Raw genomic sequence first — 17253 nt, 5'->3', positions numbered from 1 at the left:
GTGAGTTTTTCCACCTTGTCATTTTATCCAGGTAAGAAAAGATGAGCAAGAGAACAAAGTACTAAAAGCATAGCAACAATCCCAGAAAAATATATACTTACCAAATCAGAAGAGACCTGAAACAGGGGGGAGAAGGATGGGGAGAAAAAAGAAAAAAAAAATATATATATATATTAGGCTGGTGAATAGAACAGATCTACATGCTTGATTTGCATGTATTTTGTCTTTTAGAAGAAACTACCTCCCCAAATTTTAAAGACAGAAAAACTTACATACATATACAAAAATAAAGATAAACACAATGAAGGGATGGAATATGACTGTAAAGATGAAAATTTAAAAAGATTCTAAGAAAGGAATTGATAAGAAGTTGGTTGAAAAAAGGAAAAAAGAAAAGAATGTGATCAGGCTGGAGACTAGAACAAAGCTATGCAGTTAATTTAGGATATATTTTGATCTGTTAGAAGAAATTGTATCCCAAAATTTTAAAGAAAGAAAAACCTATATGTATACAAGAAATAAGGTTAAATACAATGAAGGGATAAAATATGACTATAAGAATAAAAATTTTAAAAGATTTTTAGAAAGGTATTGATAAAATAGTTTAAAAATGTTAAAATAGGAAAGAGGAAAAATTTTAAAAAATAGAATAAGAAAAAAATAAAATTAGAAAAAAATTTAACTTTGAGGGGTTCCTGGGTGGCTCAGTGGGTTAAGCCTCTGCCTTCAGCTCAGGTCATGATCTCGGGGTCCCAGCATTGAGCCCTGCATCGGGCTTTCTGCTCAGTGGGGAACCTGCTTCCCCCTCTCTCTCTGCCTGCTGCTCTGCCTACTTGTGATCTCTCTCTCTCTCTGTCAAATAAATAAATAAAATCTTTAAAAAAAAATTAACCTTGAAAGACTAAAGAATCATGGGAAAAGAGCCATTAATTCTATATGTTGCATTCCCCTAGCTCTGGAGTTCTGTAGTTCTCATTGATTGGTGAATTTGGTCTTGGCTGGGTGTTCTTGAGATCTGGGGGAGGGACCCATTGCTGTGATTCTCAAATGTCTTTGCCTGAGGCAGAATTGCACTAGCCTTGCCAGGGACCAGGCTAAGTAATCTGCTTGAGTTCGCTCTTGGGAGCTTTTGTTCCCTGAATGCTTTCTGTATAGGTTTGGAGGCCAGGAATAAAAATACCAGCCTCCTCTCCAGCCCAGAGGAGATGAGAGCTCAGGGCCCCCACTGCTCAGTGCGGCCTCAGAGAAAAGCCGTTAATCACTCTTGCTCCCTGGTCTCGGGCTGCACTCTGAGCTCACCCAGCCTGTGATGGAGCATTTCTATCTCTGGTACATGGCCCTGTTTGGAGTCTCCAAACCCACCTTCTACTTGTCTTACTTGGAGAGGCAGTCCTTGGTGATGTCTGACTCTTTCCTTACCCATTTTTTCTTACATCTCTATGGGAATGGTCAGGTGTTCCTTGTAGGCAGACACTTTTTGGTCTTCTAAGATCCCCTTCTCTCTCTGCCTCTCTGCCTTCCTTTATTCCATACCACCTTGCATTAAAGCTGGCGGAAAGTTAATAATGTATCTTTTATATGTGCTGATTGATTAATTAATTACACTTTAATTGAAACTCAGTCACATGAAATGTTAACTCAGCCGTGCACTTAGTTGAAGTCTCTAATTGTAAAATAAACATCCTCCCTCCCTTCCCCATCCCAACCTTGTTAAGGAGATTTTAGAGTTCATCAAATAAGAAGGAGAGAGTTTTTTGTTTTTGCTCTTTTGTTTTTCTGGGGGATGCATTATAATCAGGCTGCTTGTGGCTATGAAGAAGGTAATTTTGACCCTTTCCTTTTAAAGGAAACTATGTCATCAAGAATCTATAAATGTGAGCAATCATTGTTTAGAATAATCTTAAAGGAAATAATCATGGAAGTGAAATAAATAGTTGGCTTCAAGGATAGTCAACATTGTTTTTTTCCTTTCTTTAGTGATGGCAAAATCTTCAAAATGACAAAATAGCCAACAATTAGAGGATTACCTTCATCAATTATGATATACCCATGTAATGGAATACCACACTGTCATTAGTAATTATATTAAATAATTTTTAATGATACAAATAATTGCAATAAGTTGCTGTGCAATTAGAAATTAGGCCACAAAATAGTGGAGTCTCTTTCTCTCTCTCTCTTTTTTTTCCTTTTCCCTCTGAAAGTGTTACATCTATAAAGCTACAGAAAAAACTGGAAGTTTATCCAAACCAGCAATAACAATAGTTATCCCCAGGAAGTAAAATTATAAATAAGTTTGGCATACCTGCTTTTTTCTATTTGTAAAGCAAAACACAGACTTTTAAAAATCTAAAGTAAAGAGTGTAGGGGATACTATTGATATTTAATGAGTACCTGTTAAATGACATGACAGGTACATGCCATTTTAACTGTCAATACAACCCATTTAAAAAACGACTTTACAAATGAAGAAACTGCATCTAAGGGGAAAGTGAACAATCTCTCCAAAGTTTCTGAGATAGCAGATAGCTGAACATGAAGGAGTTTCTTCTGCTCATCTGAATTGAAAGTTTTCCCTCACACTGCTCCAATTCAAGCATTTACATGTATCAGTTGTGTTGGTAAATTGCAGTGCTATTGAACAGAAGTACGGTGCAAGCCACAGATGTGAACAGCATATAGAATTTGAAGTTTCTAAGTAGCCATGCTAAAATATTTTTTAAAGGATGAAATTTAATAGTATATTTCATTTAACTCAATAGTTCAAAATATTAGCATTTCAACATACAATCAGTATTTCAAAATTATTAGATACATCCCATTTTTCATATGAGGTCTTTGAAATCTGGTCTGGGTATTACACTTGCAGCACACCTTAATTGGTGTGCTAGCTACATGTTAAGTCCTGAATAACGACATAGTGGCTTGTGGCTACTGTCTTGGACAACACAGCTTTAAAGGATGTTGTCTTTTACTCTAGCATATTTTTTTTTTCTTTAAATCTGACAGCATTGAACCTATCACTTTATTCAATATGTGTGAAGCTATTTAGATTTTTTTTAAGCTGTATTTCATTAGTAACACAAAGTCAAGTTTAATTGCTTGTTTTAGACTCAGATGAGATTGTGGCTCTAATTTCCTAACATTTGGTTGAATTAATCGTATAGATGAGACATAATTGTCTGATGCTCCATTTAGCTATGTCAGATCTGAAGCCAATATACAGCAAAGCTATAGAGTGATAACGAGTAATTTCTGCTTTATTGTCTGATAGGCATATTAAATTTTAAATATTTATTCATAATTATTATCCTGTTATTTTATGAAATCAGAATCTGAATACTATTTAAAATCTACAATGATTGTAACAGTTTTGTCCCTCTATGTGTACATTGCCAAGGCCTATAGTTTCATATTTTTTCAACTAAATTATTTCAATTTACTTGGCTTGTTATTTGAAAGTTACTAAATAGTAACTAGTAACTTCTTACTTGAAAGTTACTAACTAGTAACTTTTACTAGTAACTAGTTACTAGTTAGTAACTTTCAAGTAACAGGTCGAGTAAATTACTAACTAGTAAGTTTCAAGATAACTAGTAGCATTATATATGTTTCCTTATATATGTATTTTTTTCTTTTAATACAGAAATAATTACATTCATTTCAGAAAATGTTTAAAAAACCAAGGCAAGCAAAGAGAAGGAAGTAAAAGTTAGTCTTTAGTTCCCAACACCAAGAGACAGTCTCTGGTAACAATTTATATATTTAAATTATATGTATGTTTATAAAAATAAAATGCTTATAAAATAAAAAATAAAATGATGCATATACATTAAAAATGTATGTTTGTAAAAATGAAAACATACTCTACACCTACTCATGATTTTTCTTGTTTATGAATCAAATCTAATATTATTCATTTTTCTAAACACTGTTTACTAACCTATGTCTTAGATCACTGTATTAAATATTCCTTTACAACATATTTTTTATTATACACATGATATTACAATATGTGGTTGTACCAGATAAATTCAACCCATCTTCTGGCTTTCGACAATTACTTAGTATACATTTTGGTATTTGGTTAAAAACCTTGGGACAAATAACTCTGTTGATATATTTTGAGTAATCCCATGATTATTCCCTTAACACGAATTTCTAGAGATGGAATTGCTGAGTCAAAGGGATTGAAAAATTATAATACTTTTGAGAGTATGGCTATATTGCTCTCTAGAAAAGTAGAAACACTTTATACATTGACCAACAGACTTTCCATTGTTTGGTTCATCTTTTGGATTTCATTGGATTTTATAATCCTGTGTGAATATCACCAGTGTCTTGTTCATATTCTCTTTCTCTCTCTTTTTCAGTACTTATTTACATAGCATAGCTCTGTCACTGTCTCTATGTGAAAGTTTTGCCAACAGAATTGGCAAAAAGATGAAAAAGATAAAAGCCAGCATCAGAAACTCAGCACTCAGGAAACAAGGAGTGACTTCATGTAATTTTCTTTAAAATATACATATTTTAAAGATTTTATTTATTTATTTGACAGAGAGAGAGATCACAAGTAGGCAGAGCAGCAGGCAGAGAGAGGGGGGGAGCAGGCTCCCTGCTGAGCAAAGAGCCTGATGTGGGGCTCGATCTCAGGACCCTGAGAGCATGACCTGGGCTGAAGGCAGAGGCTTAACCCACTGAATTACCCAGGCACCCCTTAAGTATTTTTTTAAAAGATTTTTTATTTATTTGACAGAGATCACAAGTAGGCAGAGAGGCAGGCAGAGAGAGAGAGGAAGGGAAGAGGCTCCCCGCTGAGCAGAGAGCCTGACAGGGGGCTCCATCCCAGGACCCTGAGATCATGACCTGAGCCGAAGGCAGAGGCTTTAACCTACTGAGCCACCCAGGCGCCCCTAAAGTATTTTTAATAAACAAATATTTACATATGAGGATATTGCTTGATGAATGCAAGATAGAAGAAAGAGAAGAAAAGGGATGGAATAACTGATACTTGCTTACTTGATGACGTTACAAGTTAAAACAATGGGACCTTAGTTACCAGATGGGATTCTTTTTAGAGAATGTAGTCTCAGAAATTTTGAAAAATTTCCATGCCTAGGGATGTCCAGTTTCAAGTTCTACATTTCTGGTCTGGGCTGGTTGTATGTCAAGGGTAGTTAGTAAGTGGAAAAGTGCTCAGAATTAGGAACATGTTTATTTGAACATTGGCATGTTCACTTAGTTACATTGGTTACATGACCTACTCGAGCAACACCCAGGTAACTGCAACTCTCATTTTCTCTTGACGTTTTCCAACATGGTTTGTCCAACCTGATTTTGCAATTTATATTTTTTAGAGGGAGGTCATAATTGTAGACTATGATTTATTTTTTGTCATATATATTTAATAACTTTCTCTTAAAATAAATACATCATTGAAAATACTTAATTACGTTATGACTCTTGAACTAAAAGCCATATTTGACAACTGTTTAACCTACTTCAGGCTTGTTGTGGGAATAAAGTATATTTTAAGTTCTTTTGGCTATAGTGTAATGCATTTTATCAAGGGAGAAAAATAGATGCATTTTCTGTAGAATACCCGAAAGGCTGGTCTTAGAGTTTGCCTTGCTTGATTAATAATTCAGCTTGTATATTTACCTGGATATTATGTTTGTTTAAATGTATCTGTGAGGATAAATCTAGAAATAGTAACTGTAAGTTTCTAGGTTCAACTGTCCTTATTGTTAGTATGACTGTAGCCCACACAACCTTCTTGATATAATTGTTTCAGCTAGAAACTACACAGTATAGTGGTGTTTGTGGCTACATTTTTTAATACTTTTGGAGACTGAAAAATCTGCTTTATATAGGATGAAGGAGTGAGAGTCATTTATGAGAGGTTTCTGTTCTTTGATGGATATGAAATCATTAATCTTGAGTAAATCAGATTGGAGAAAATGAAAACACAGCAGCTTGAGAGATTTGTGTCCAGGACAATTGACATACGTTATTTTTTAACCTGGATAATAAAGATAGAGTTTATTATTAACATAATAAAATATGTGTAGCTATAAACAAAGACAAGATTAAAATTACTATGGACAGGATTGCCAAATTTTGACAAGAGAGGAATTATAATGCCTATTTTATATATCAAATCAATTTTTCATAACAAGATTTTCTTAGTCCTTGTACCTTGAGGTCCAATCCTTTGAGGAAACTGTATCATTAGAACTGAGACTGTGGAGAACCAGTAACATAAGAAATTATAATCACCATGCTCAGGCTTATTTTATCTGCCATCTTAGTGCTTATATAAGAATATAAAGTTGAATATTGATAATGTCTAAAAAATAATAAACTTCTCTGGGAAAGAGAATCATCAGTCCTCTAATCTACTCTTAATGACTACTGATAGTTGGTTTGAGGTGATATTACAGCATTTTTATGTGGCATTTAAAATTTCAAAAGCCTGATGCACCTGCCCTGCTCAGTCATTAGAGCATGCAACTCTTTTTTTTTTTTTTTTTTTTTTTTTTTTTTTTTAAAGATTTTATTTATTTGACAGAGAGAGATCACAAGCAGGCAGAGAGGCAGGCAGAGAGAGAGGGAAGCAGGCTCCCGCTGAGCAGAGAGCCCGATGTGGGACTCGATCCCAGGACCCTGGGATCATGACCTGAGCCGAAGGCAGCGGCTTAACCCACTGAGCCACCCAGGTGCCCCCGAGCATGCAACTCTTGAACTTAAGGTTATGAGTTCGAGCCCCACTTTGGGTGTGGAGCTAAATAAATAAATAAATAGATAAATAAACAAAATGTCAAAAGCCCTCAATGGTTAATTAAATGTTTCCTCATGCCATCCCAAAGTAATAGGCCAGTTTTATTATTCTTGTTTTTGAATCTGGAAAACTGAGTCGTAATGTCTATATAAGTAACTTTATTCACTTCACCTTTATTGCAGTTAAAAATGTTCTTGTTTCCCCAAAATGAAAAATAAACTGGTATATGGAGGCAAGTTCTGGCTCAGTAGGATTAAAAAAATAGAGCATATTGTGTGTTTGTAGGTGATCTTTTACTGATTGTATACATTCGAGTTTGAACTGGTTTTGTTTAGTTCTGGGTCTTTGCCTTTAAAATGGTCCTTGATGTTGAATACTTGTCAGTTACCCATCATCGGAGGAATGTTAGTGTAGATGGTGGTCTCTGGACACATTTAAAAAGTCATTTTTCTTTCCTTCAATTAGCTATCAAATAGGGTATCTTTCGCTGTAAGTAAGAGAATCTCAACACAAGTCAACGTCACTTAAACAACAGTGATGTCTTATTTCCCATAAAATGCAGAAGTAGTCCAAGTACAGTGAAATCTGGTTTTCTGCATTCTCTTGCCCTGCTTTCCTGCATGGTAGATGACTTCCTGCAGCAATTCCCACCATAAAGCTTAGAGGCAGAAAAGGAACTTTTCCTCCTCATAAGCTAGGAAACCTTTGCCTTAGAAGACTAGTTCTTACATTTCATTGGCCAGAATTGGGTGTTTTGTCCATACTTATACCAAACACTGGCCAGAAGAACAGGAAGCTTGTGAATGGATGTCTGTAAAGGGCTTAAAATCAATCAAGATTCTCTTTCAGGGCTGGGGATGGTGCTCACCTTCCCTGGGGTGGAGGCCCTATGGAGAAAGGTAGATCTTGAATAAAATTAGGATTCTGATGAGTAGAAGCAGGAGTAGGGGCAATGTTTGCTGCAATTACCTTTTCCTTACACTTATGATGAATATAATTACTTAAAACATAGCATGTGGAGTGGTTGAGCCATTATGTGTTACTTTAACAGGCTGTTTTATCTTGATCATACAATCTCAAAACTTCCACTAGGAATTATATTGCCTCTTAAAACTGTGTAGATGGATGTAGGGACAAAGGATGGTTTAGGAGTCTTGCCATCATCCCAGTTACTCCACTTCTAAAAAATATACATTCTAAGTAAAAAATTGAGCTTTCTATGACAACTACTCCTCCTCAAAAAAATCTAAGAAAAAACAGTGTGCTTACCACATCAATAGCAATTGCAGCTTCCAAATAAATCACATAACCTCCTCTTCTGGCCAGATTCATGCCCCTAAACCCTTCTGGAAGAAATTCTGGAGTCATTAATTTTATTTATTTATTTATTTTTAAAAAGATTTTATTTATTTATTTGACAGACAGATCATAAGTAGGCAGAGAGGCAGGCAGAGAGAGAGGAGGAAGCAGGTTCCCTGCTGAGCAGAGAGCCCGATGCGGGGCTCGATCCCAGGATTCCGGGATCATGACCCGAGCTGAAGGCAGAGGCTCTAACCCACTGACGAGTTAAGAGTTTTTCTCCAGGCCAGATTCTCTGTGGCCAGTTGCCAATCTTGAGCTAGCTATTAGATGTAGCAGGCAGCTTCAGGAGGTACAACCATTTTGCTGGAAATCTCCCTTCACTCTGAGAAAGTTATAAAACAACTTTCAGCCATTCGTGAACACAGTGGTTAATTTCATAAACTTGTCTCTGCTGTTAAAGTACTTGTCACCTTGTTTGCCACCATTGGTTGTCTCTCTGCTTCTCCCCCCACCACAAATGTGTGTTGATGTCATGGAACCGAAACCTTAAGGAAGTAACTTAAGCATGATGAAGAAGAAAATTGGTGGCTAGGTTAATTGTGAGTCAGTTTAGAATTTTTGGAATGATTCAAACAGGTAGAATTAGGGAGACAGTCAGCCTTGGTGTAGTTAGATTCTTATAGCTGTCATTCTTTCCTGAATTACCCATTTTGTCTCACATCCTGGGATATCATAATAAAATTATATCATGAGACTTCATTATGGGGCGGGGATGGTAGGTGGAGACTGAATTGTAGATATTTTACACTTCTGCAGTCTGGAATTTCCTGAAGTATTAGAAGTGCCCCGTAAGCCTAGAAACTGTAAATTCTTGGTATGCTATTATAAAGATGAAAACTATGAAACATTTTAAATTAGAAAATTTGGATGGACAAAAAGAATAGAAATTGCACAGACCTGCTGAAGATTTTTTTCTCTAAAGATAATTTAAAAATTGCAAAAGTTTAGGATAATTTTAAAGCCTTCTTTAAATTTTTTAAAATTATGGAGTCACTTTTCAAATTCAGAGAGTAGGTAAATGATCAGAAGAGCTTTTAATAGCTGTATAACTTAGCTACTTCTGTCATTGGAATCACCAGCAAAGCAATTAAATAAAACAGGAACTTTGAAGGTAAAATCTAAACTTAGCGGCACCTGAGTGGCTCAGTTGGTTAAGCAACTGCCTTTGGCTCAGGTCAGGATCCCAGGGTCCTAGAATTGAGCCCAGGGTCAAGCTATTTGCTCAGTGGGGAGCCTGCTTCTCCTGCTCCCTCTGCCTGCTACTCTGCCTGCTTGTGCTCTGTCTGTCAAATAAATAAAAAAAAAAAAACTAAAAAAAAAAAAAAAGCTAACCTTAGTTATTTTATATAGCTTAGCTATTTTACATAGGTTTTTCTGTACAATGAAAAGATGTTTGATTGGGAAAGATAAATGTCCAGATTGGAATTTAGAAATTCAGATTTATTAAATTTGATTTTATTTTAGAGGCTAAATAGAAAACAGCTATTTTTTTTATTCTGAAGAGGCCATTATATTTGAATATTCCTCTTAGATTTTTACTATCCAGAAGACTCAGTATATATAATGGTGGGGGTTTTCTCTCTCACAAACAGCATCCTAATGGAGATGTATGACTGTGCTATTACTATTGCCAGTATGAATATTTGCCTCAAAATTTAAGCCTTTGGCTCTAAAAACTGCTATAAATACTCTAAAATAATAATGTATTTATGTATCATTTTAAAGTATGTTTTTTTGTTTTTATTCTATGTATGCTAGAAAAATGACTTACAGTTTGCATAATTGTGGTAATTGGAAAAAGTTGTTGAAATGTGAGGTTTCTAAAATCAATAAGAAAAAAATGGATGTGATCTTTTGTGGCATACTTGGTTTGAAATAGTTTTGATGTTATATTATCATTTCATATGTTTAAGTGGTTTTAATGTTGTCGCTATAATGGCACGTAATTAATACATTCACACAATACGTAAAAATGCACTCAGTGCCACAGATTCTCCTGCTGCTATATTTATTTATAGCACTGCACACTGCTTAATGTGTGCTTTTATTTGAAAAGCATTTTTGTAAATGTTTGCCATTTGCACTTTCTCTTTGAGTGTAGCCGAAATCTTGCACCACCATTCAATATGAGAGATCATCAAAGCAATTAGCTTAGAAGTACTTCTCCATTTACCAAAGGATTAAAACTATTTTTTGAAAATTATGGGTAAGATGGCTTAGATACTATCTTAGGTCAGGTTCTATAGAAGCAAAGCTGAGACAGGAATTGTAAGAACAAGTGATTTGTTGGGCAATGCTCTCAAGAGAAGGATGGTAAGGAAAGAAAGAAAGAGGAGGGGAAAACGGCTCTGCATGGAGGTGAGCTCAGTGGAAACAGCCTGCAGTTTGCTTCCACAGTGAAATTCTAGAGCATGAATGGTATCACAGAGTTGGTTCCATCATGAGGCTAGTGGGTTGACCTTCTGTTCCCCCATATCAGCCAAACATTGGTTGCAGCTGCCCTCAAAAATGGGTGGGAGAGAAGCCTCCTAGGTGAGGCATTTCCCATTTGGTCTGGGGCAATTCTGCAGAGAAGGCAGGTGCATCTGTGAATTATCAGCATCTTGGTGATGGGACTTCTAGCTAATAAGGGAGATCTAGCATGGCACCAACAGCCTCTACTGAATAGATGGATGAGAACTTAAAACGAATGGACAATTTATTGACTTCAAATCTGTTATTTTCCCCTCCTCAGCGTACCCTGCCACATACATCCACATTTGTAATTAAATAAAGGTGGAAAGTCAAACCATGTTCAAGTCCCTGTGATTAGAGAAATAGTTTAAAAGCATAGATGAAGACATGGACCGCAGGTCTATTTTTGTTGTTGTTGTTGTTACTTGTGGTTTAGTAATAGAGAATTTATATGGCTGACTTTGCTATTAAAATGCATTTTTGTTATTGTGAACAAAATGAGTTCGAGAGAGGACCTTAGGTATTATCCATGAAGTCTTGAGGGTGTTCTAAATGCCAAGTACACTTAGGCAAGTGTTTCCACAGGCTTAATACCCCTATATGAAATGCTTTGTTTGAATGTCTATACATTCATACCTGATTCAGACAGAAGCAATACACTCATTGTGTTCAATGAATGAACTCATCTTAAATTATTTCTCTGCAATAGATCATTATATCATACAGAAGAACTGTGGAGTATGCTTCTTGTGGTAAAATACCTCCGTGCCTCTTTTTCTTCCCATTATAGAGCTGTTAGTGAAGATTATCTTTTTTGAAAGGGAGTTTTTTTTTCTTGCTACTTACCAGAATAGTGAAACACTTTACAAAAACCAGGTAACTTTGTATGATATAAGGACAGTGGAATTCCCATTAGTATCACTGATTTAAAGAGGTTTTTATTCATTTGAAATTGTCAAGTATTTTTCAAGGGCATAGAAGATATATTATGAATTCTTTGAATTGCACTATTAACTTTAAAGTAGAAGATCATTGATATAGTAGAAATAAACAATAGCAAGTCTCCATCTTGGATCAAAGAAATACTTGTTGCTAATAATATTCACTCTGATTGCATCTGTATTTCATTATTCCAATTTATTAAACAGGAATAACAATATGCAAATAAACCCAGAATAGTAAAAAGGCATTAATTCAGTTTAGAGTTTAAGCTGATATCGCACCCTTTCCACTCTGCATAGGGCTTTGCTAATACCTTGTGTAAAACACAAAACCAGGCCAGTGCCTAGGAGTGCCCTGAAATGAAAAAGGCATTTTGGACCACGGTGGACATGTTACTAGGTAGGGCCTTGAAGAGGTCCTATTTACAAATGATTTCTTCAGTGATCTGAAATCTAATGCCATTGGTAATCTTCTCACTAACATTATCTAGTCTTAATCCCACCACATGAGAAGTTGAGAGAGTAAATTAATGATAATTTTAGACTTGTTTTAAAGTGAAACCTTAAAAAAGTGCTTTCCTCAGGCCTTAATTTCCTTTGTAAAATTGTTCATTTAACTGTCTACAGTTGTGTTTTCCTCCAGGAATAAAAATTTCATTTTAGTCTGTATGTTTTATTTCCCAATGTTCATTTATTTCACTCATTGATTGTGATTTTTTAAATATTCTTATAGGGAAGATAGAATAAATATTTTAAAAATATTATGTCACTTTGCAAACTTCTTAAAATTATGCCTGGAACTTGTGGAGACCAATAAAGGATTGAAGAACCCATCATATTAGGATTTAGAACCTTTTCTATAGCAGACATATAGTTTAGCTATAATGTATTTTTAAAAACCAACCCCAGACTTCATTTTATATAATCAGTACCATTTGTTAATAGCTTGAGCAGTTTGAGTTCCCTCAAACTCGGTGATTGCTTAACAATGTGTTGTGATATTTTTGTTGCTTCTAGAAACTTCCAGTTAAGTGAAGAAGACCACTGGATTTACCAGGTTGTTTTGGATCAGTATCCTGGAGAGCTCTGTAACAGAAGAACTCTGTATCTGAACATGTTACAAAGATATTTTCCTCACAGATCTAGGCATGATTTGGTGAGTACAGGACCCCATATAAGAGCAAGTTAAATTGCTTTAGTGATCAATAATTACTAGGCAAAATTTATATTTTTAGAATGGTGCTCTAAAAAAATTTTTTTTCCTACACTCTAGCAAATAATAGAGTTATATGTTAAAAGTCTCCCATTTTTCAAGTCGTATGGTCCATAAGAAGGTAGAGAACCCTTCGGGCAACATTCATTCTTCTATGCTTACCTGCCCAAGAGGTCTTTACTGTGACTTCCTGGGTTGCTCTGCCCGTAATTGACCTCTAGGTGTCTGTGCATTCACCTGCCCGCCCTCAGAGGTTCTGCAATCTCTGGCTCTTGCCTGAAAGTGGGGTGCCTGCTGCCTATTTATCTGCAGAGCCTGCCACATCCCAGCCCTTCTAGTCATGGGGAAGGCAGCACTTGCCCTGGGGGCTGGTGCTTACTTATATCATCCCCACAACAACATCTCCACTTGATCACCCTAGATGGGTCTGAAACACAAATGCCTCAAATTAGAACTCAGAGTCATGACTGAAATTTCCCCGAGAAGGGCCTTTAGTTCACAAGACCACAAAGACAAGAAAACAGAAGTTACCATGTCACCAATTAACTTTACAATGACTCATCTTAAAACATATATGTAAACAAACACATGCAAACTTTTAAATGGGCCATGCTATAAAATATTATCACATACTCTGCATTTTGTAATTGTTTTAAATAAACAGGTAACAATAGTACTGACATGTGTATAGAATTTACCTTATTTCAGTCATGAGTAAACTTCTATAACACACAGAAGTGGATGAAAGAGTACTATTTTTATTGTATTTTACAGATAAAGAAACTGAAGCAAAGGTCACACATCTAGTATGACCATCCTCTCCTATCCCCTCACCAAATGATTATTTGTTTTAATTTTGGTCTTTATTTTATAGCAGATACCTATTATATAAAAAACATGTTATATAATAAATAATACACCCTAGCTTTTCTGAAGTTTTAATTTATTAAATTAGATCTTTCTTTTTATTCCCTGTTGATTCTTTTTGTTTCTGTGACCAGTTATGATTTTTAATTTTTTGCATTTCCTTATTAACATGATAAAGATTTTTATATTCACTTATTACATTGGGTTGATTTCGTATGCATTTCTGCATGGTGTATACTTCCTTTCTTAGTGTTTGACAGATTTTTAGTATATTTTTGACTTTTGGGAACAAAGCTCAGAAGTTTCCACAACATATTTTAGCAGCTGATATTTGGTTTAATTGAATCCATAGCCTGTTTCATCATGTACCTAATTAACCATACCTGGATTATTATCTTAGAACAACCTTATCCTTCTTGCTAGATTCTTTTCTCACACCACTTAGGCGTTAAATAATGTATAAATTCAGAGATGTGGTCTATACTGGCAAGATGAAGAATTATGAGGGTCAGTGGCTCTCAATTTCAGAAGACACAACTTCATATAAAGAACATTTCAGAATCACCTACAATGACTCAGGCAATCTCCGTTCTTGTTCTTCCCCTCAAGACTTTCCCTCAAGACTCTGAGATCTCTCATGGTTGGGACTCAACTGCCAACGGGAACTACCAGTACCCCTGTGAGAATCTCATGTCCATCAGGACTGCAGGATGGGAAGAACTAATATCACTGCTGTAATTCCTTTAAGTTCAGACATCCTAAAATCGGAATATATCAGTAATCAAGGGCAAACTGAGTTTTGGGGATTATGGTAGCAATTTATGTTTATTAGCATGTGTCTAAGTGAAGCACTTGAAGTAATTGTTAAAATACCCAAACTAATTTAAAGATGGAATATTTTTGAAATTATACACAAGGGAAGTAATACTTTCTGTGAATAAATTCACTGCCATGTAGACATGGAAGATGTTTTATGGCAGCCTAATCAGACTCCATCCCATACAAGGAAACTAAGGACTTACAAACATTAAACAACTGGTCCTTAGTCACCAGTCAGCCACAGGCACAGAACTTGGGTGAATTGTACCTGGTCCTGGTTGTTGCATTCACTATTAAGATGTTTCTCAAAAAAAAAAAAAAAAAATGTTTCTCCAATTTTTCAAAATTACTGGTTATAATTCACTTTATTCATTTTTTTGTAGCAATGACATAAAGCATAGTCTCAGTATTGTAAGTGTTTGCCATCTGTTTTCTTTTCAGGTGGAACATGAGAAATATTGTGATCAATATCGCTTTGCCAGGGAGCAGCGAAGGATCCTGATATCAAACTGGAATAAGAACAGGAGAGACTTTATCCAAAAGGCTGTGCTGACCCTCACTGAGGCCTGTGCAGCACACGCGATGGAGGACACGTTGGCTAAGGACAGGAGAAAGCAGCAGGAACTGTGTGCTCATCTGAAAGCCAAGGTGAGATGCTCTGCTGATGGTGTTTAGGGATTTGTCCTGGCATTCATTTAAGAACCCACTGTCCTGTTTGCTCAAACCCAACCTGAAGTTCAGTTTCTCTACAAATTTTATTTTGAATAAAATTGTTAGTTGGAACCATATGAAATTGCAATTGTTTTAGATCAACAGTAGTCAACAATCAACAATTTCTTATGGTTCAAGTGGAAGTTAGCGTGACAGGTCAATATTCAAATTTGGATTGAGTGATATCCAACACGAACTACAAATGCTACGTGAGAGGTGCTGGATGAAAATGCAGAAAGTAACTATAGAGTAGAGTCTGAGCTGGAGCTCACTCTTGGACCTCTCATTCACATAAAGATGTCAATAAAGGTAAAATTATGAAGAGGAGAGAAGATTTGTGAAGAGATATGTTGGGGGGAGCTTGATGTGCAAAGTGAAAGGTGGAGTGGCTGGGGCATTCTTCTTCCTCAGACCCAGTGAGGGGGTCTCCGGGATGGCTTGGAGAGGTTAGTGGGGAACCCCTGCAGTTGGAGCTTGAGGATTAGTGTTTTATGGTCACAGGAAGCCAGAGGAGCTGCATCCATGGCAGAATTGAAAACAAAGATGGCTGCTGTGTTGGGAATAATTTCATTCCTCAGACTGCTCACTGTGCATGAGTCCTGAAAGCCCGAGGTGGATATAGCCTTCCTTGGCAGGACTATTAAACAAATTGTGTTGAGGTACAGTATATCTACAGTAAAGTACACAAATCTTTATATATTTTTATTATTAAAAAAATTATTTATTTAGTTGACAGAGAGAGAAAGAGAGAGAGAGATCACAAGCAGGGAGAGCAGCAGGCAGAGGGAGAAGCAGGCTCCCCACTGAGCAGGGAGCCTGATTCGGGACTTGATCCTAGGAGCCTGAGATCTTGACCTGAGCCAACGGCAGATGCTTAACCAACTGAGCTACCCAGGCACCCCTGCAAATCTTTATTTATTGATAAATGTCATGGTAGGAGAATGATGGCACAAGAAGTTTTATTCTATTGGTAGAAAAAAAATAAATAACCTGCAATTAATAGTTATACCACAGCAATTAACAGCATGTAAAAAGAAATGTCTCTTTTAAAACATTAGAGGAGAAATGCCTACTCTGTATTTTTTTTTAAACAAAAAGATACTATATTGGGCATTGCATAAGCTTGGGGCCTAGAAGGAACAGAAGCTGCATCAAGCCTGAACTGCCTACCATGGACTATAGAGCTAATGCACATTTCTTCTCCATCTGCAGCTGATAAGAAACACACATGGGTCAGGGACAAGGACAAGTCTCTATATACTCCAGAATCTTGTTTATATTCATTTTGTGCACAGTATCATTAGCCTTTTAGCTGTGCTGTGGGGGAATATTTTCTATTTATTGTATTGCATTGAGGTAAACACGCAGTAAAGAACAGAGAAGGGAAGTGGGTGATTGAATGAAATTTTGCAAATTTATACTGCCGCATGTAAAAACCACTGAGCTGAAAAGAGAACATTTCCTGCAGCTCAGGTTCCCTCAGGTCTCTTCCTCGCATATACTACCCACACCCATAACCACTATTCTAAATTCATCACTATAAATTAGTTTTTCTTACTCATGAATTTCATGTAACTCAAATCGTACCTATATCTCTTTTGTACTTCTTTCGCTCATCGTATCTGTGAGTTTCATTCTTGTTGCATGTTGCAATTATTAGGTTTTCTTTATTGCTGGGTAGTATTTCATTGTAGACATATACCACAATTTATTTATAGGTTATCATGTTAATAGAAATTCATGTTGTTTCCAGGTTTTTGCTATTATGATAATGGGCCTGTGAACACTCTTGAACATGTCTTATGGTGGACATATGCACTCATTTCTATAGGATTTATACTTGGGAGTGGGATTGCCAGTCAGGGGGATTTAGCTTTAGTAAATACTGCCAAATAGTTTTCCAAAGTGGTTATACAAATTTGCTGCTGGTTTCAGTTGCTCCACATCCTCACCAACATTGATATTGCCAATCTTTACATTTAGCTAGTCTCCTGTATGTGTAGTGGTCCTTCAACAAGGTTTTCATCTACCTTCAGAACAGATGATGGGTGTCTTTTCACATGCATATTGAGCTTTAGGGTATCCCGCTCCTGTGAAATGTCCCC

The 17253-nt window shown here is 36.1% G+C and overlaps 1 protein-coding gene across 1 annotated transcript in view; it reads left to right on the top strand.

The window, feature by feature from the left end:
• The window catches only part of CCDC148 (coiled-coil domain containing 148), a 247270-nt gene that overhangs the window by 99665 nt on the left and 130352 nt on the right, over positions 1 to 17253 (top strand). The window contains exons 9-10 of the mRNA XM_046018376.1: positions 12556 to 12694; positions 14879 to 15085. Coding sequence (XP_045874332.1) covers positions 12556 to 12694; positions 14879 to 15085 — 346 coding nt within the window. The remainder of the gene's footprint in view (positions 1 to 12555; positions 12695 to 14878; positions 15086 to 17253) is intronic.

The sequence above is a fragment of the Meles meles genome, chromosome 9, assembly GCF_922984935.1.
Source record: "Meles meles chromosome 9, mMelMel3.1 paternal haplotype, whole genome shotgun sequence".
NCBI lineage: Eukaryota > Metazoa > Chordata > Mammalia > Carnivora > Mustelidae > Meles > Meles meles.
Note: the sequence above shows the minus strand (reverse complement) of the source record. Positions and strands in the feature narration are given on the sequence as shown.